At 41.4% G+C, this 20,305-nt stretch overlaps 1 protein-coding gene across 1 annotated transcript in view; it reads right to left on the bottom strand.

Annotated features, from left to right (window-relative positions):
• GABBR2 (gamma-aminobutyric acid type B receptor subunit 2) overlaps window positions 1–20,299 on the bottom strand; it is a 1,245,145-nt gene extending 1,224,846 nt beyond the window's left edge. Inside the window, exon 1 of the mRNA XM_019509192.1 lies at window positions 20,096–20,299. Coding sequence (XP_019364737.1) covers window positions 20,096–20,248 — 153 coding nt within the window. The 5' untranslated portion in view covers window positions 20,249–20,299. The remainder of the gene's footprint in view (window positions 1–20,095) is intronic.
• Between the last annotated feature and the right edge of the window lie 6 nt (window positions 20,300–20,305).

Here is a 20,305-nt window from a genome sequence, read left to right on the forward strand (position 1 = left end):
GATCTCACCCAGGAACAGAGACAAGAACCTAGCATTTGAAAAACAAAGGACCCTGCAGAACCAGCAATTCTATCATTGTACCCCACCATTACAGACACCTGAAGCTGCACATCCATGCATAGAGCACATATGCTTAGTATGCCAGGGGCTGACCCTTGCCTGGGCATGCCACCTGTCACTAGGGTCACACACGGTCTGCCCCTATAAAAAGGGGCAGTGAAGACAGACCCAGTGGGAACACCATTTCCATCCAGACCAGACCAGCTTCATGTCACCTATCCACCCCAGAGGCCCTGCCGGAGACCCCCTCTGGATAACATCTTCTGGACAAGGACCCCCCCTTCCAGCCTGGATAGGTAGATATTACCTGCATACCTTCTCCTACAGTTTGGACTCTCTCTCTCCTCCTGGACTTCAGTGGACTTCAGCCCCTGCACCAAGCCTCTTTAACCCCTGCTGCCATTGTGTGTGTGTGGGTGTGGGTGCAAGGGAACCAATTTGGCATTGTGCCACCATCTCCCCTGTTGAATAAAACCACTGTCATTTACAACCCTGAGTTGGGTCATGTTTTACTGAATCACAGTCCCTTCCCTATCTTAAATTCCAGCCTCATTCTCTCTCTCAGCTCCAGTTCCCACCCTCTCTGCTAGTTTCCCCATCTCTTCCCAATTCCATCTCCCCTTTTCTGCCACCTCTCAGCCTTTCATTTCCTTGCTGCTGTCTTTTCAAAGGCTCTAGAAAACAGCTCTCTCTCTCTCTCCAGTCGGGGGGTTCTCCAGCAAGAGTAAGCCACGAGATGGTGTGAGGCTAGTTAGTGCAGCTGATTCCTGTGCCATCTCAATTAGAAGAGATATGTTGGGAGCTCAAGGGGGCTCAGGCAGATCCAGCTACTCTATGGATGCTTAGGGTGCTGTTATAGCCTGGCATAGTGATGGCAAAACAGTAGGCACTGAGCCAGTCTCAGAACTGGGGAAGTGCAACCACCTTCTAGGTCAGCAGTAGGCCACAGTGTCTATCTTGTAACATGCCAGAGTGCTTGCATGCCAGAAAAACAAAATTGGGGTGAGGCTGTACATGGCAGGATACACTACATAGTTGTTTGGGGGGGGGGGGGGTTAGGGTTTTGTTTTTTGTTTTTTACAGTAAATACTGGATTTTCTAAAAATTCTAAACCTGGTGACAATAAATAAAACCTCATATACTACCTTTGTTCTTGTGTATTCTTTTTTATTAAGCATGTTGTGATGAGAGAAAGAAAAAATAGAAAGAAAGAAGATAAGAGGAGAGAGAAAAAGAGAAGAGAAAGAATAAAGAAAAAAGGAGGGGAGAGAGAAAAAAAGAGAAGACAGAAAAAAGAGAAGAGAGAAAAAACAAAAAGGTAAAGAAAGAAAAAAGAAAGAAAAGAGAGAAAAAAGAAGAGACAAAAGAGAGGAGACAAAAGAGAAAAAGAAAAGAGAAGAGAAGAAAAAGAAAAAAAGAAAAACGAGAAACAAGAGAAAGAGTAAAAGAGAAGAGAGAATGATAGGAAAAAGAGAAAAAGGGTGTGTCCCTCACTGCCCATGTCTCCTACCACTGCCAGCTGTGGCTTGGGTCTGCTGGTCCAGGGCAGTGTCCAGTGGACAGAGGCAGCAACACCCCAGCAGCAGCTGCCAAGACAGGGGCACTCAGGCCTCCCCGACAGTCCCGAAGCAGGGGGAGATTGGGGCCAGGGTTGGGAAGGAGGGCCAAGCCAGGGTCTGGGCAGACATACTTCCCATCCCACCCGGGCAGGGGCAGCACCAGGGTGCCAAGTGCCAGGGCCAGGCAGCACAGGGAGAAGCAGGTGAAGGGGGAGGCTACACAGGCCCTTTGCAAGGTGGCAGCCAGAGAAGAGTGGGGTCAGGTGGGAAGCGGGAGCTGCCCCAGGGCTCCACAGACTCAGGCCATTGTGGGCAGGCAGGGGTGCCCAGCAACACCTGAGGTGGGGCCTGATCTGCACAGCTCTGTAGGGATGGGCTGCAGCTGCCCTACCCATGAGGGAACGCTGCCTGGCCAGCACAGGATGCCAGGCTCATGTGGCTCCTGGCTCAGTCTCCATGTGTGCCAGGCACAGCACGAGCGGGGTGGAGCCACCCCCGGTGCAAAGGCCTGGCCATGGGGCCCAGCCACAGGAGCAGCCACTGCAGACGTGCTCAGGGTCAAGCTGACCATGAGCCTCCAGCACAGTGGCCCTCCACAGTGCCTGCCCAGGTCCTGGCCTCTCCCACCCGCAGATCCCCTTCAGGGGCTAGGCCAGACCTGAGGGCACAGCCTGGGAACAGGGGATGGTGTAAGCAGAATGCAAACAGCATCCCTGTCTGTGTTCTCTTTACCCTACCCCTGGTGCCTGCTGCAGCGCTGAAACCTGTGGCTGCTCCAGAGAACCCGGTGCAGCAACTTATATATATATTTTTTTTTTTTTTTTTTTTTAAACAATGTCCTTGCACACTTCCTGGCATGCCGAGGAAAATGTCTCCGGATGCCACTAATTGGTATGCATGCCAGGAGTTGCCTATTCCTGTTCTAGCTGTACTTCTGATCTGTTTCAGGGATGGAGCACCTGACCTAAGGATGGAACTACTTGCAGATACTAAGTTAACTATTCCTCTTCCATCAACAGATAAGAGAAACTAGACCAACATTCCCAGCTAAAATACAGCACAACTTGATTGTAACCAATCCTGTGTATGACAGCTCTTATTTTTAACAATCCAAACAGCAGGAACTGATTTTTTCATTATTATGATGCAGCAAATTGACTCATTCTATTATAGCAAACACCCTCTTTTTCTCCTGGTCCCATGGGGGTTCACTATAATGAAGGTGTGCTGTATTTGCAGTGCTCTGACCCTGCTTTGATGGACCTTGGTGCATTGGACAGTATGCATCTCCAAAGATTCCAAAGAAAATAAATGGCGGCCCAGCAGGAATACAGCTGAGGGGCTGACTCCCAGATTCCCGCTCCCCCACAAGAACAAGAATATCAGATCTTTCCAGACTAGGAAGAGTAACAAGAATGCCAACTGGAGAGAGTTCACATAGCATTGTACTCAAGCAATAGATGCAAAATATACAGTGTGCCTCTTCACTGAACCTCTGCTGCACTAAAAAGTGAAATCCTGAAATAAAATGGAAGCTGGACAGTAATACAGAGCACAAGCCAACAGGCAATTAGGTAGGCCCCATCAACTTATTTTTAAAAATATATTATTCCTAAAATGAAGAACAACCGCGAATAATCACAATAGTGGCATTTTACTTTCTTTTTTTTTAATATAGATTCAGAGCACTTTTTCCTTGGTATTTTCAGTTAGACGATTCTAATAATGGGGATGGTAATATGGCAGTTTGAGAAGGCTAGAATTAACATTTGACAAGTGCAATTCAGTTCACAGTTTAAAATGTCTATGGCATTATAATTCAGTTGTTCTAAGAGGTAAAATATGAAACACTGTTCATCTGAATTACTAGATAGCGTGAACTGACTAACTGAAGGCATAGTCTTTCGGTTACGTTCAGAAGGCCCTAATTCACATACATCTCCAAAGTTTTGTGCCAAAGCTTTTAACTGTGCCAAGGTAATAATACTTCTGACTACATTTAATGTGTACTGAAACACAGGCTTTCTGAATCTCAAGACCCTTTTGTTTTCTGTGCTTTTCTGTGCAGATGGCTTCATACAGCATTCCAAAAGAAATCAAATGCAATTTTATTTATGCAGATGGGGCTGCATATTTGATGCAGTTGCACATAAAAAAAATCCAACCATTCATAGTTTCTAACTCCTGAAATAGAACTCTAATCAATAATAATTGCATGAAGTCAATATCTTTTGTTTAATTTTTTTAAGTTGCTTTTAAGCATTGTTGAACACATGCACTCATGCATGAAAAGGAAGCCAATGTTAAATAATTCAGGCAACCTTAATGTAATAGTTCAGTTTGCTGCAGTTTAAGTCTCAAGCAGAATAGCTTCCTTAGGTAGGATAAGAACATGTTTACACATTTTCTTTGTAGAAATTTGCTGTACAACTTCACTTTATGTGACTGTTTCATTGCTGCTTCTTTAAAAGAATAAACATACATACTTTAAACAAACTCTGTTATACACAGGTGTTATTCTTTTAGATCCCTGATAGAGATCAACAGATGTTGGACCCATTTGCTACTGCAGAAAAACTACCAACACTCCAGAATGGTACATGTTTGTCATTTCTGAAGCACAGCATGTAAGTAATCAAATGCACACATGAACTAAGCAAAAAAGGATAAAAATAACCTCATGGTAGAATTAAGTTGACTGTACGTTCAAACCACATTCCCTACTTACTATCATCACTGCAGCTAACTAGAATGCAACATAAAACCAAGGCCACTAACTGCCTTCCCTCATCTCAGTTAAGTGTCTAAAAAGAGTAATTTCCCCCAGAAACATGCTTTGGGCTACATAAGAGCATTATGCAGCATGCTAGGAGATTATAGGCTACTGTCCCACCTCTGCCACTGATTTCTGTAAATATCACTGTGCATTTCACAATGCAGATTACTCATGAATGAAAATGAGAAGTAAACAATATGTCCATTCAGTGAATATTAAATATTTTTTGGCACTAAAGCAGGGGCTGGAGTTAAGGCATCCCATCTCCTGGAGAAATGGTCTTATTTATAAAAAAGAGAGATAGCTAGCCATGCTAATCTGAAGTTAGTCAGAAGGCAGGGTACATATGCACATTTATAGACTAGCTAAATAAAATATATAGAGAAAGCACAGGCTTCATCTCACCATCTGTTTCTATGACTATTTAAATGTCTTATGCAAAGTAGAAGAACTGTAAAAGGAGAGACTGAAGAAGCCTGATACCCGAACGCCCTACACCCTAATGATTAGGACATCCATGGAGTAGAAGGAGAGTCAGAGAACTTGGTTCAAAACCATGCAAGCAATCAGGCAGAAAATGGATAAGAATCAATGTTTCCTATTTTACAGGTGCTGCCCTAACCAGCAGGAGAAAAGGTATCCTGGTAGGGAAGCTCCACCAGTTATTGCTGCTGGAGATATTCCACTTTCAGCAGCAAACTTAAATGGTCATTAAGAAAGAAAGCAAGAATGATCCTTTAGCCTACTGGTTAGGACACTTACTTGGGAGGTAGCCTCGCAATATCTGTTTGAAGTTGAACAGTGTCAGGAGACTCCCTGGACTATGGTACAGACTGGTGCTTATGGCACCCTCCTAGGATATGAGAGATAAGGATTCAAATCTCTCCAGAGAAATCTCCTCAGATTTCTAAAAGAAAATCATGTCAGTGTTTTTGGTTTAGCAGCAACATCAAAAAAAAAAGTAAAATTCAATTCAGCCATCAAACTGAAAGATCAATTTAAATAATCCCTATGCATGAAGGCTTCATGGACCCATAGTTGCAGTGACCTCCCCCATTTTTTAAATGTTTTTCTTTACAAATAAGGCAACTTAAAGGTTCCACAAGATCACTTCCCATGCAGAGCTGGGAATAGAGACACAACTCTAATGTAATAGAGTCAAATCTCATTTACTCCACTGCATCACTTCTCAGGATATACCAAATTTAAATACCTATCTAGTCTGTCTGCTGCTGGGTCCCATACTCCTGTGTGCCGTTGGTTCCATAGTCACAGGAAGAGAAGTCAGGAATCCAGATGTCCCCCACTCCATGACCATCTCATTAGCCATTGTGTAATTCACATCACATCTCCCTTGAGGCGCTGATAAAGAATTACAATCCACCTCTGTTACCAGCTTCACATTTCATTCAAGTTATAGGGGTCTCTGCTTCAGACCTCTAGTTCCACAGTTCAAAATCTACATAACATCCACGTGGGTAAAGACAGTACAGGCACATGGAATTAGAGACCATCAAAACACACACACACGCAGAATTAAGATGGCTTTATAAAAGAGCTTGGTGAGTTTTAGTTCTCACACGAGAGGCACATGACTGTGCACTAATTAGAAGAATCAGTAGAGAGGCTAAGTAACACATGGGCCACATAGACTGAATGACACCGAAAAGAAATCCATCCCGTTCAATCACAGCAGAGTCCTGTTGCATTTGGGAAGTGCAAGATGTCTGGGAGGCACACATGCCCTATAGATACCTGGTAGGCTTCATTCACTAGGACATTTATGCAAAAGCCTGCAGCCACACCTGGACTAGTGCAATAATTTAAACTGAAATGGTACAGCCCTTCAGCTGCTTACCCTATTATTCTAAGATATATTAGTTAACCAGGGTTGCAGATCAGCAATTTTATTTTCAGTTAAAGTTGTAAAAAAATGAATAATTAAAACAGTTAAATAAATCTGCTATGATTAATTTTAAAAAACAGAAACTCTCTTAATGGGTATAGAATTGATAGATATCTGTTACATAATTAAACACAGAGCCAAGAATACAAAGCAACTTTGTAGCACAAGGAAATCATGTTAGCTTAAATTAAGCACTTTGAAAATTACACTGAAGTGCTGATCCTGTTACATGACAAATTTTTCCTTTGATAATTTTCCGGAGCCTTGACAAGGGATGAAAGAATACCTTCCCTCCATCACAAATACACTGTAACACCTTTTGTCTAATCTTTAATAAGATAATTGCTAAAGGTATAACTCTAGACATTTTGAAAGCTACAAATAAGCAAACTTTTTTTGATACTGAGCCCCATATAAAATCAACAATATATTGTACTGAGGGGGCGGGTGTGTGTGTGTGTGTGTGTGTGCGTGCGTGCGTGCGTGTGTGCGCGAATAAAAGCATGAGTATGCAAATGTGTTCTGCCTTGGGTGTGGGGGGCCTGGTTTACATCTCAGATCTCTTTCAAATGTGTAGGCATTGCACAGTAGTGTCACTGAGTGGGGGTGACCAGGGCAGCAGCCCCAGGCACTGCTTTTGGTAGGAAGTGCAAAAACATTCATGACTGTACCAGCAACTGATTGCGCCACTTGTGATTGGCACTGCAGCAGCTGATGCTGCCCCTGGCATTGTGAGGCCACCCCAGGAGCGAAGCTGCCCCTCTGCACCTCTGGCATTGCATTCTTTCATCATGTCAAAGATGTTCCACTAGCAGCAGGTTCTACTATTTAACTGCCAACATATACAAGTGCATTTCTTTGAATTTTCTCTGCAAAGGGAACCATCTCCCCTGCTATTTTCCATCCTCTTCCAGCTAGGATACAAAAATTGGAATCAAATTTTACAGTGTGATGAGTACAGGTGTTCCCTCATCCTCCTTCACACCTAATTCCTCCAGGGCCCTAGATGAGATTTCTCCTCACCTTCTCCCCCGCAGTCCTTTGGTCTAGCAAAACAGACTTTCCTTACAGGCCAGATGGACTCTAACTGCCTTCTGTGGCAATACACACAGAGCACGGTTCTCTCTTCCTCAAACACTGATTTTGTTATTAAAAGTAACCATGGTAACATGCAGGTCGCACTGGACGGAGCTGATCTGTGGAGCTACCACGAAAGGAAACAGAAAGAGTGAGAGAGAATCAAGAGAAAGAAAGAGGATAACACTAGCAGGGCTTCGTGCTTGGCAGAGAAGTGGGGGAAACACTGGCCTGGCATCTCAGCAAGCAGCACAAGAGTTTACTTCTCAGTTGCATCTGAAATGCTGAGTGGAGGGCTGGATGTATGCCTTCCCCACCTCCCATGAATAATGCTGCTAGTATCAGGAGAGAGGCTATGTCTCAAGCTCCTCCCCGTTCTGGCAGCTCCAGCTAACAAGCAAATTCTAGGAAAAAGCCACACCCAGCAAGGACCAGGTTGGCCTTACCGTGGAGTGGGATTCCCCAGGACTGAAAATGCAGTAGGAAATGTCTAAGTGTGTGATCATACACATAAAGTACATAAATTACAATACTTATATAGCCATACCTGAGTATCCTTGAATAGTACCTTGAGTTCATAATTCTTCAAAATCCAAGAATGCCTGTATAAATGTTCCAAGGCTAAATGAACAGCAGGTAATACTCCTGCCGTTAGGTTTCTGTGATCTGTTGAATAACTGACAGGTAAAAGCCCAAGAATAGAAAGACGAGTACGATCCCATTCTTCAGAGCATCTGATGACTAGCAGCACATAAATTGCCAGAATGTCCATTCTCCACTTCCAGAAAAGCATCTTTCTTTGTGTTTCTCTCTGTTTTTCTGCCTCCCCTTGGAGCCCTCATCACTAAAGAGAACAGGCCTCAGCTTCTCTTGCTGCCTGACATTTTGTGGCTTTCTTTAGCCTTGGTCAGCTGTGTCCCTCTAAGAAAGGAGCTAATTGTTATTAAGGGATAAAGAGCTCTCCACGGCTGGCTTTTCCAATTTGGACAGTAATCCTGCTCACAGCAGTGCTGTGAATCAATACTTCACAAGAATAATCTCTAGGCAAATTGCTCTGCCAAGTCTAATTTTAAATGTGTCATTTCAGACATTTCTGTAGCAGAAATAAGCATCCATAGTTGACAAATCTATAAACAAACTAATACAATCATTCTTTTAAAAAGCAATAGCCTATCAGTTGATCAAAATGCTAGTATATTGAAATCTCATTTTCAGTACTTCAGTACACTATCAGGTATGCACTATTGCTTCAGCTTATTTTATTATGTATACATTAGCTATCAGTCATGGTTTCAATTTACTTTGTGAAAACCAGAGAACATGCAGTATTGCATATTGATAATATTTCATGTGCCTCAAGAAAGGAAAAAATGCTCTGACAGTTGCATATCTTAGACCTGGTTTTACTTTTCCTGAATACCCAAAGCTTTGTTAGTCATGTAAGTTTTTAGCACACAGCAAATGTAGTGGTCACCCTTAAATTTTGACAGGTGATTGGGCTACTATCTAAATAGTTTTACCTTTGCATCTGCAATACTTGCCCAGAATCAGCTATAGTAATTATAGATATATTTAGATAGTTCTGCAAATGTGAAGGTAAGTTTGATTATTTATCTAAAGAAAAAACAAACAAACATGTGCTGTTAGGGTAACCACTATAGAAAGGAAATGCAAATGTTTTTCCAACCTGAGAAAACTGGAGATTTTGTCGTATTTTCCTAACGAAATTGAAATGAAAAGTCAAAATCTCAAAACCTTTCCTGACCCAAAAATAAAAATAAAAGTTTTAAATAAAAAAGTTGTGTTAACAATTTAAAACATTTAAACAATTTTTACTATAATTAGCTTAAAATTTTCAAACCAAAAAAGTCAAGAACAAGAAAACTGGAATTTCCTTATTTAAAAAAGAATCAAAACAAAACATTTTTATAATGTCAAAGCTTTTTCAGAATATGGTCAAGTAAAAAACTTTATTAAAATGCTCCTTTTTCAGTCAGTTATAATAATGAACTTCCCAGCCTTATAGAGTTACATTCTATACGTTGTGTAACACGATGCACAAACCATAAATAATGATGATAATAAAATAATGTTGGGACTTCTAACATTGCAAATGGAAGTAATAAAGTATTATAGCCTTAATGAAAGGGATGATGCATAGTTGCACTGTCCCTGGAGAGGAGTCAGAGAAGAAAATGTGCCTTAGTTTATTGCTAATAATGACCACTAGCATATTACGCTTTCCAGACCCTTGCACCAAACCATTCTGCTGACCAGTGCAGGGAAGACCAAAGTCCACCTATACCCCTACTCTGCCCCTGCCATTTCCAGGCTCAAATAAGGAGAGCACCTGGTTTGCAGCCTCCGCTTTCCCCCGCCAACCTTTGCCCAAAGCCACAATGCAGCAAGGCTCTACAGGAGAGTCATGCTGTGATGGAACAATTCTGTACCAGCAGGGAACAGATATAATGACCTAAGAGGTATTTTCCATCTCTCATTTCTATGGTTTAGGAAAAATCAACCTTAAGATTAGATTCACCATTGAAGAGTGAGCCAAAGAAAGGTTAATAAGGCATCACCTAAACCCTGCTTATGGCCTCTTTCGAAGGGTGACATGGGATTAAACAGGGCACATGCCTTGTGGAACCTTCTTTACCAGGGTCAGTATCCAGTTTTTCCAACACTACATCTTCAAAAATCATGTGATCAGCTTTAAAAATTATGTGATGGGGAAACTGGTGTCCCAGTGGCCCTGAAGTCCATTTTCTGCAGTAAAGCGCTGAGATTTGTATGTGGATAGGTCTTTCAGCATGAATGCTGCATGCATGGTCTCATGCAATGGATACATAAGTGCTTTTTCAATAAGACTTTCTCTGTTCTCTACCCATTCTAGCCTCAAGTCTCTTCAGCTATGCCACATTTAACTGTGACCAGTAAAGTGATGAACAAGATCATGTATTACATGTCCTCTCATAAACATTTTGCCACATACTGAGAAAATATTTCTGTTTCAGACACCTAGGATTCCTCCTGTCAAAATTCAGGAAAGTGCATGTCAGAATATGTCCCCACAAATCTTTACTTTTCTGAATTAACTAGCCACACAGGTAGATGATGATCACACAGATTTCTCTCTCAAAAGCAGAACTTGCTTTATCACAGGTTTGACACCTGTAAAGCATAGACAGTACCCCCACCATAACAAACCCTGTTTATAACAATTCCTCACTTTTAACAATCCCAACAGCAGGGACCAATTTTACATTATTATGCAGCAAACTGACTAATATTACTATAGTGAACACCCTCTTTTCATGAACGTTCCTCCCAGTCTCCTGAGGGTTTGTTATGAGGGGGCTATAATGTGTTTCACATATATTACACCTAAGTAACAACTTTAAAAAGAATACTTTCAACTGATTTTGCTAATGACTTTTGCACTAAGGTGCTACATAATAACAGCCAACATTGACATCCCAATCTGATAAATCCATTTACTATACCTCCTTCCCAAATCTACTTCTTAATTCTGAAATTAAATTTCCATAACTTTTATAATTATGAAAATTATCAAATCAGTTTCAATTTGAAACTGGGTAGCCTGTTCAACTTTAGGCCTGCTGTTCTCCAACACTATTTCACAAATACATTTGACTTTTCTTTAGGATAGCAATAATCACTTTTTTCTGGATCTAATTCCCAGCCTTGGGTCAAAGTGAGAACCATGTTAATCTTCTTTTAGTGATGGTGTACACACAAATACTCAACTTCTACCACAGTGTATAACAGAGTAGGTTTTAGGGAAGGGATAAGGTGTGGTGGAAAGACCTTCGCTGCAAATTTATGTAATATATATGGGAAGTATATTGTCTTTGCTCTAGTATATTTCCACTGTGCGTATAACATTTAAATTGAGTTTTGGACACTCTAATCTGTATTTCTGAGATACAAATCATTTTAAGTGTTATTAGCTCATGTGAAAGGTTGACTACATATTTAAACTGTGTTGAAGGTTGACTATATATATTTAAGCTGTGTGCTTTGTCCTGCCTCCCACACAATAATTTCTCCCTTCCTGAGTGCAGTTCATTAACATTTACAGGGATGTTCCCAATCCAGACTGAAATGTTAGCTCCAGACTGAAATGTTAGATTATCATTTGCTACTTTTCTCCTGAGCAGCTCTGATTTCCGTTTGTTTTTTTTACTGATCAGTTCAATTACAGTGCAGCAGCCTCGCATGTCATCAGAATCCCTTACAATCTCTTGGAATTTAATATAATTTAGGTTAGAGGGTAAATTCTGTTCCCACATCCAGGCTCATCCTCCTTCCAAGCCAAGAGAGGATGCAATACTGAGAGTGAGCCACTCCTGGACAACTCTTCTGTGTGTCTTTCAGCTTTTCAGTAGCCAGCTGTTAACTGAAAACAGCTGACAGCTGACACAGCACTTCTGAGTATTTACTTCCCTCACAGCTACCCAGAGCAATTGAACCTGATTGTAGGCCAGAAAGCATAACAGAAGAATCTGGTTTTGCCCCAGATGCAGCTTCTCTCTTCTTCTAGCCTGGCGGGAGAAATGTCCCTCCTGCAGGGCAGAGCTCAGACTTGTATCCTCTCTGCTGAGTAGGAGGCTTGGCAAAGGAAGCTGATATTACCACTGTGTATAGCACTAATGAGACCATTCCTGAAAGCTTGTCTAATATCACTCTGAAGTATACAGCTGGTCCAATAAAAGATATCACCAAAAACCAAAAAATCTTCTCTGGACAATCATGGCTATACTCCAGTCCTACCACTCCTGAAGTACTTTATCCAGTTATGGTGTCAGCACTTTGAAAATAATGGTGAAGAACTGGAATGGATTCAGCAGACAGCTACAAAAATGATCTGAGGTCTGAACAACCCACTATACAGGGAAAGGTTAATTTACCCAAGACTGTGGTTTTCAACCTATTTAGACTCAAGGCACTCCTCATTAGACTAAAGGCACCCCTTGGAAAATGTCAGCTCTTAGCTTTCACTCATTTTTCACTACAGAAAAATAACAAGAGGAATTCTTCTGTTGCAAAGAATGCAGAAAGACCCAGCAGGTCAGAATGTTTTTGAAACTATGAACTCCTACTAGAAATCTCTAGACATATCTTGTGAATCAGAAGTGTTTATACCCCTAACAGAGCTAATATTGCATGGCACCCTCTCCACATTCAGCTCTCTTAAAAGAGGATCCACAGCACACATGACTGAAAAATCACTGATCTAAGAGAAGACTAAGAGGGGACCTGATCATGCCCTACAACCTCTTATCTGGGAAGAGATTTCTGTTAAAAGTGAACACTCTAATTCAACACTCAACAAAAACATTGGCCTGTGTAAAACCACCCCCCTTGAGCTAAACTACCGGTAACTTTACCAGTACAGGTTTGCACAGCACCTGAAACACTCCCATCCTAGTCCATGATCGGGCTCGGAGCTGATGAAATAATATAAATATAAATAAATAATAACAATAACTTACTGCTGTACACATATTGGTCAGGGATCCCACCTCTGCAGCTCCTGACCCACAAAACTGTGCAAGCAAGATGTGGTACCATAGATCCAACCTGAAGAACAGGGCTAAAGGGACACAATAGAGTTTTATAACTCTAATTTTATCTACTTCACCAAAACCAGCTTTTTTGCCATGGTCAAAAATGCCCCTTTTATAGGCTAGGGAACTGAGTGATATGTTATACCTATTAATATCTAAAATGTACATTAATTTATGCCTGAATTATGAATTCCCTGCATCCTTTATATTCTGAGGGTAGAATGATGTGCAACAGTTTCAAATGCATTTTTTGTTGCAAGACTTTACACCTTTTTCTAAAAGATATTTATTTATTTCAGCCAAGCAATTTAAAAGTTTAAGGCAAGAAACAAAGAGTGCATTCATTCTCAATTATAAGTGACATTTCTGGGCCTTATTCTCAGAGTGTCATTTCTTATTCGAAATAAGTGACTGACTCTTAAAAGTGCTGAGCACCCAGCAGCTTCTACTGATGTCAGGAAGAACTGCAGATCACTCAGAATTTTGAAAAACAGACCACTGATTTAACAGTCTAACTATAGGCTCTATTTTGAAAATATGAAAGGATGGATAGGCGCTACATATGATGTTCCCATCACAAATTGTGTGGCAACTACTCTGTAAAGAAAACCAGTGACTAAACTAGAAATGTGGACTTGTACACAATGCATAATGCAGATTATCGTATATCTCCCACAACAGCTTGCTTGTGTATTGCTTCTGAAAGAACAGTCACTACTCTGCACGTTTTAGTATAATGCATAGCCCTCCCTCCCACCCCCAGACTCTTTTTTCCTGCCTGATAGCCCAGGTAGAGCAGTAAACTATCGCGTCTGAGATATAGAATGGGGACAGAGTGCAAGGGTGGCTAAAGCCCAGGGCTGGGTGGGTATCAGGCACTTTCGATATGGTTTCTTGATGCACCATTGCCTTGCCATGTGAATTTGAGCAAGTTCTTAACCTGCCTGGGTCAGATTGCTCACCACCCCAGTATGAAATAATTATCTAGGAGAGGGAAAGAGAAGAAAAGAGAGGAGAACTGGGCCTCCTGCCTCCATTGTCCTTCTACAAAATAGATATTTATACTTTCCCAAATACAACAGGGTGAGATGGGGCTGGAATCACTAGTGATAATAAAGTACTTTAAGATCTCATGATGAAAAGCTCTACAGAAGTGGAAAGTATGAATGCTCTGTAAATATTTGCAGATATTTAATATATTTCCCAATGGTAACGCTTGAAGTGCATGGCAGTAAAAATATCTGAAATTAATAAGGTCTGAAAAATAAGAATGAGTGAAATGTCGTGGTGTTTGAGTTTTAAACTTTCAAAGTGTCACGTTTCATACTGAGCAGAATTTATAAAGAAAAATATCGAGTCAGTGTCTGGTTACTAAGCAAACACTAAATTGTCTTCTAGGGCAGGTACAGTAAACAATGGAAAGGAAGCCAATTAACATCCCAAAGGGGAGTTCTTACACCCTGAGGGTGTGGGATGAAAAATGTTTACAAAGATGCCTATTCTGTGTGTGCTCCATCAAAGAACTTTTGTAGATCACAGAAGCTGTAGACGAGACCAAAAACAAGAGTGTCGGATGGACACCAGGGTTACAGCAAGGAATGACTTTGGAGAAAACAGAAGGGCAAAACCAATCTCCTCTTCTTAAGGACACTACAGGGGTTACCAATTTATGAAGGAAAAGCTACAAAAATAAGTAGGGCTATGGCAGCAAAAGAGGCTGTAGGACAATGATGAATTGGGCTCACAGTGTTTAGTGTTTAATCCAAACCCAGGAAAAAAGCAGGCACTGCCCCAGCAGTGATTCTATTAATTAATAAGAATCAACAGGGCTCCACAAAAAAAGGTCTAAAGCAAACCTGATGCCATTGTCTGACAAATTTACAAGTCTAATTACTAAAACTAATTGTGTTGACATAACTTCTGTAAAACATTTGACAGTACCACATGGGATTGTGATTGAAAAACTAGTACTGTTCAATACCAATATGGCACATATAATACAAATGTAAGGTGGTAACTGGTAATAAAGGTTATTATTCATGAACAGACTTCAAGAGGGTTTTCAGTGGCGTTCTGAATCTCACCCCAAAACTATTCAATCATTTCATCAATTATCTCAAAGAAAATATAAAATCACTGCTGATAAAATTTGCAGCTGATATAAAAATTGGCAGAGTATAAAGAAAGATGAAGATATATTATTAACATCAAGGGATACAGAACACTTAAAGCCTGCATAATCAACCTGTGTTTTAATACATTTAAGTTCTAGATCATTCATGTAGGATCAAAGAATGTAGGCTGTACATACTTGGCAATAATATTGTATTCTGGAAGCAGAGATTCTGAAAAAGCTTAGGTAACCATGAAAGATTACAAACTAAATGTGACCTTCTAATATAATGTCTGGCAAAATGGGCCAACATACTTGGATGTATTAACAAAGAAACATAAAAAAAGATCAAAGAAGGTGTTGCGATCTCTGTACATAGCAATAGGGCAGTAGTTCTCAACCTTTTTAGACTCAGAAAATGCCAGCTCTTGGTGTTCGTTTGTTTGTATTTGTTTGCATTACAGAAAAATAACAGGGTAATTCTGCTGCTACAAATGCTTTGATACTATGTATTCCTATTTGCAATCCCCAGGTTTATCTTGTGAATCATGTATGCTTGCTTAACAGTGTTAATATTGCATGACACTTCACAGCACCCTTGACAAGATCTCCAGGCATCCCAAGGGGCCACTGCATCCTGGTTGAGAGTCACTGTACTAGTGACTGCTCAACTGGAAGTTGCATCCACTTCTCATGTCCACACTGTTGAAATTATGATGAAAAATTGGAGAGGCTTAGGAAAGAGCCACACTTGATCGGACGCTGGAAAATCTTTCTTACTCCAAGAGACTAAAGCAGCTCACACTTTTTAGCTTAGCAAACCCAGTGTTAACAGGAATGGTCTGTAAATCTCTGTATTGGAAGAATGTTTCTGATCTAAAAGACTCTTTAATCCACTGCAAGGAACTGCAAGCCCCAGGAAGGTCATACAAATGTATCCAAAAGTGCTGGCCAACTTCCCATTTCCATATTGCTATGTGGGAAAAGGGTCCCAGTTACAGTATATCCCAGCTAGACATGAAAGAGCTCAAAAGAAACTTGGAAAAGCTGAGATTCTCTGATCTAGCAGAAAAAATTATTATGAAATCCAGTGGGTGGAAATCCAAGACAGCAAAATTCAAAATAGAAATAAGATTTGCATCTTATGGTTTAACACAAAACCAGAGAGCCATGAGGAAAAAATGAAAACTTACCAAACTATATAGAAAACCCTCTACCACTTGGAATATTTAAACTTAAACTATAGTTAAAAAAATACAGTCCAAATCATATTTGGGATAGAGCAGGAATCTTGGCATGTAATGTATGGGCTGGGTTTTATAGCATCTTACTACATAATCCTAACAGACACTTCAGACCTTAAAAATATATACATTAGTTGAGAAAGATGTGTCTTTTCAGGAAAATCTAAATTTTTTGGAACTAGCCCTGAGCCACAGACTACTCCTCTATAAAAACAGTCAAGCTATCATCTGGAATTTCATCTACCCAGAAGTGCCCCTGACAACAATGTAAACCACAATGTAAACAGCCTGTATAAATTAATCTGCACATAAGAATTTTCCTTTAAATGTTGATAGAACTCGTTTCTATCACTTAAAAACACTTCCTTCCCAAATGCTAATGAAACATACCACAGCTGAAATGGTAGTATTAGCCCTAAATGCTAGTATTACAAAAGCCAGCATCCATCCCAAATTTGGGGCTCAAGATTAGTTTCTATCAGGTCAAAAGAAAGCAGAGTGCAGTCTCAGGTGGCCTAGGTCCTCTTTCCTCTTTGCCTACTCATAGCAAAACTAAGAAAGCATACTGCAGTCACCTGAATTTAAAACCCTGGACTTAAAGTAAATGTATTCTATATGAAGTTACAGAAATTGCAAGCATTAATTTAACAGCACTATTTAAGTTGCTAGAATAGCATCTGAATATATAAGTAAGCATGTATAACTACAAACTAAACAAATCTAACATGAATTAATTTAGATAATTACATTTCATGAGCTTTTTTATATAATTATGACATCATGTAAAATAGACAACATCCTTACACAACAAGTTGTACCTTAAAAGTGATTTTTGGAAAGGTTTGGGGGAAAATATTTTAAAAACCTGCTCAAGATTTCAAATCACTATCATATGTGCACTAAAGTGTCATAAATATTTTCATACTGTGTCACAAAATACTCAGAAATCCCAATCTTTCATTTACTCTCCAGCCCTGATCTCAAGGCTCCATGTTTCCCTTTAAGAGCTGATGATGTCACAAATCTCTATAATTTACTTAAAGAGAGGCACACTCCCTGGTCAGTGATTATATAATGAGAATGAAGGACTCCCAGTCTAACCAGCTGACAGTATACTTATTGGCAGTCTCAGAAGATAGGTCAAGATCTGAATGGGCAGTATGAATGAACTATTTCTCCATTTGTATTCTGCATACAGCAAAAGACAATGGTAAAGCAGTTTAAAGAAGTTTGTCCTGCCTTTTCTTTCTGGCTCTATCCATCTGACATCAATGGGTCTTCAAAATAGGAATTGGGCATCTAAATCCCATTTTGGATCTGGGCCTAACCTGTTTGTTACCACAAAGCATGCACTAGTGATCAAAATATGCTGTGCATTTTCTAAACACAATTATGCTAATACAATAAACATGTTATTAAGATAGTCTAAAACTCACTTTGGCCTATTTACAAAGCATATCTATATGTCAGTGTATCACAGAGAGGAAAGATATTTCTTAATTCTAATTAATTCTGCAGATGATAACCTCATTCTGTCACCATTAGTTCAAAGATATTCAAAAGTATGTGTTGAAACAAGCACGTTTACTCTCCCATTCAAACCCTGCCTTTCATATATACACAGTCTAGAGGTCATAGGATTGCATATGAACTCTCATACATATTAAGATGAATTAACACATTAGGAGCATCCAGAACTAGCTGATATCCAGTGTCTCCCCAGATCACCCTTACCATCAGAACTCAAAGCTACAAAGCATGTTTATAATAGGACCCTGGGTCTTGATTTTTCTGGAGTACAGAATAGTGAAAATATTCCTATTAAAAGCCAGTTAACTCAGCCACTAAGAAATGGAGATTTTTCCCTCTAAATATTTCAGTGCTTGCTTTTGGTTCAGGCAGTACATTTTGTGTTAATAAACAACAGACATATATTTAAATCTCAAAAGTGTTTTTAAATGAAGTGCAGCATTTTATAAACGTTAGTTGCTGTGTGCAGAAAGGAAATCTTGTTCATATTCACCTCCTTCCTTTGGGTATTTTGTTATTATGATAATCCTAGCTTCAAGAGAAATCAGCTGAAATCAAATACTGCAGCATAGACTGAATTAAGGAAACTGTATTTTCTAGCAAATACTGCGCTTTTGCTATCAAAGCCAGTGTTGTCATTCAGAAAATTCCCCATAATCCTTTTCATTATCATTTCATAATTCATTGGTATTCCTTTTCTTTGGAAAACTAATGACTACCATAGGCTGATGAGGTCTACGCTCCCTTTCAACATACCGGATGCATTAACACAAACAATGCTACTGGGGCACGTCTTATTATTCACAAATCTTCAGCGATATTAGCCTTCCTTGCTTTTTGCCTTGCTAAAAAAGAAAGAACTATGCTAAACACAAAAAAGACAGTTTGATGCAAATGAAAAGCAGCAGCTCTAGAACAAAAGGCTCCCTAAATAATTTCTGGATCCAATGAAAACATCCTGTGCTTGCTTGATCTCAATTGATTTCTGTCAGATTGTGGGGACCAGAGTGCAGGAAGGCAGGGGTTTTCTCAAGACAAATTACAGCAGGGAAGATTTTCAGTAGCCCTTCACTTTACCAGGGTTGTCTTGGAAATGCATGGCAGGCAGTAGCATAACACAAGAAGTGACTGCCATCTTCAGGAAAGGTTCAATACTGAGGCAGCAGTTATTTGCTGCAAACACACGCTTATGGAAGTTGTTGTTGCGTCCAAAACCAAATGACATTTAGGGGGAAATAGCCCCCTTTCCCCTCCCCTTCTCTTCCAAGCCATCACATCAATGTTACAGAGGTGAAGAGAATGAAAAATTCCTCCAGTGAAATCTGACAAGTCTTCCCTGCTCTGTGCCCTCCCACGACCCCAAACACACAGGTCTGGAGCACAGGATGCCACAGCACTGGTGTGTGCGCATCTGCCCAAACAGGCAGAAGCTGCAAATTTAACTCTTTGTGACACCAGCTTGGCTTTCCCCATCCTGCTGGCCTGGCTTCCTGTGCCCCCCGACCGGTGCCTGCATTCCTTAACTGGCCTGTGCCTGTGCCAATGTGTGCGTGCGTGTGTCAGTATCTCAGAGTGTGTGTCTGTATGTTTCCGTGTGTGTCTGTGTGCATGCATGTCAGTCTCAGCATGTGTGCATGTGCGCATCAGTGTCTCAGTGTGTGCGCGCATGTGCGCATCAGTGTCTCAGTGTGTGTGCGTGTGTGCCAGTGTGTGCATGTCAGTGCCTGTGTGTGCGTGCATGTGTCAGTGTCTCAGTGTGTGTATATATGTGCGTGTACGTGTCGGTGTCCCTGTCTGTGTGTGCACGCATCAGTGTCTCTATGAGTGTATGTGCATGCATGTCAGTGCCTCAATGTGTGCGTGCGCACATCAGAGAGTGTCTCAGTGTGTGGCTGCATGTGTCGGTGTGTGTGCACGCACGCGTGTCAGTCTCAGTGTGTGTCTGCATGCACACGTGTCAGAGTATCAGTGTGTGCGCGTGTGTCAGTGCATGTGCGGCACACGCAGCTGCTATGACTCCCTCCTGGCCGGATCCCCTGGAAGCGGGCGGGGAGGGCACGGCCCGGGGGCGCAGCGCGGGAAGGGGGTACCCCCGCATCCCACCACCGCGTTTAGCCCCAAACACCGGGGTGGAGGGGAACCCGGTGTGCATCTGTTGCTGAATAAACACAGGCTCCGCGCCGGGGGTCGCAGCCAGCAGCCCCTCCTCTGGCCCCGCCGCCGGCCGGCCGGCCCCTACCTCGGTGTCGTAGAGGCGCAGGTCGAGGAAGTAGGGGTGGAGCAGGGACTCGTTGCGGATCTGGTCCATGGCCAGCTGCACGGCGGGCAGCACGCCGCGCCCGATCTTGCTCTTCTGGTCCTCCTCGGCCGGGCTGAGCGGCATCAAGCCCATGATGGAGATCGGCGCGGCGGCGGTGGCGGCGTCGGCCGGCAGCCCCCCGGCCGCCCC

This window comes from Gavialis gangeticus, unplaced genomic scaffold (assembly GCF_001723915.1).
Source record: "Gavialis gangeticus isolate Ggan-Ray unplaced genomic scaffold, GavGan_comp1, whole genome shotgun sequence".
Lineage (NCBI taxonomy): Eukaryota > Metazoa > Chordata > Crocodylia > Gavialidae > Gavialis > Gavialis gangeticus.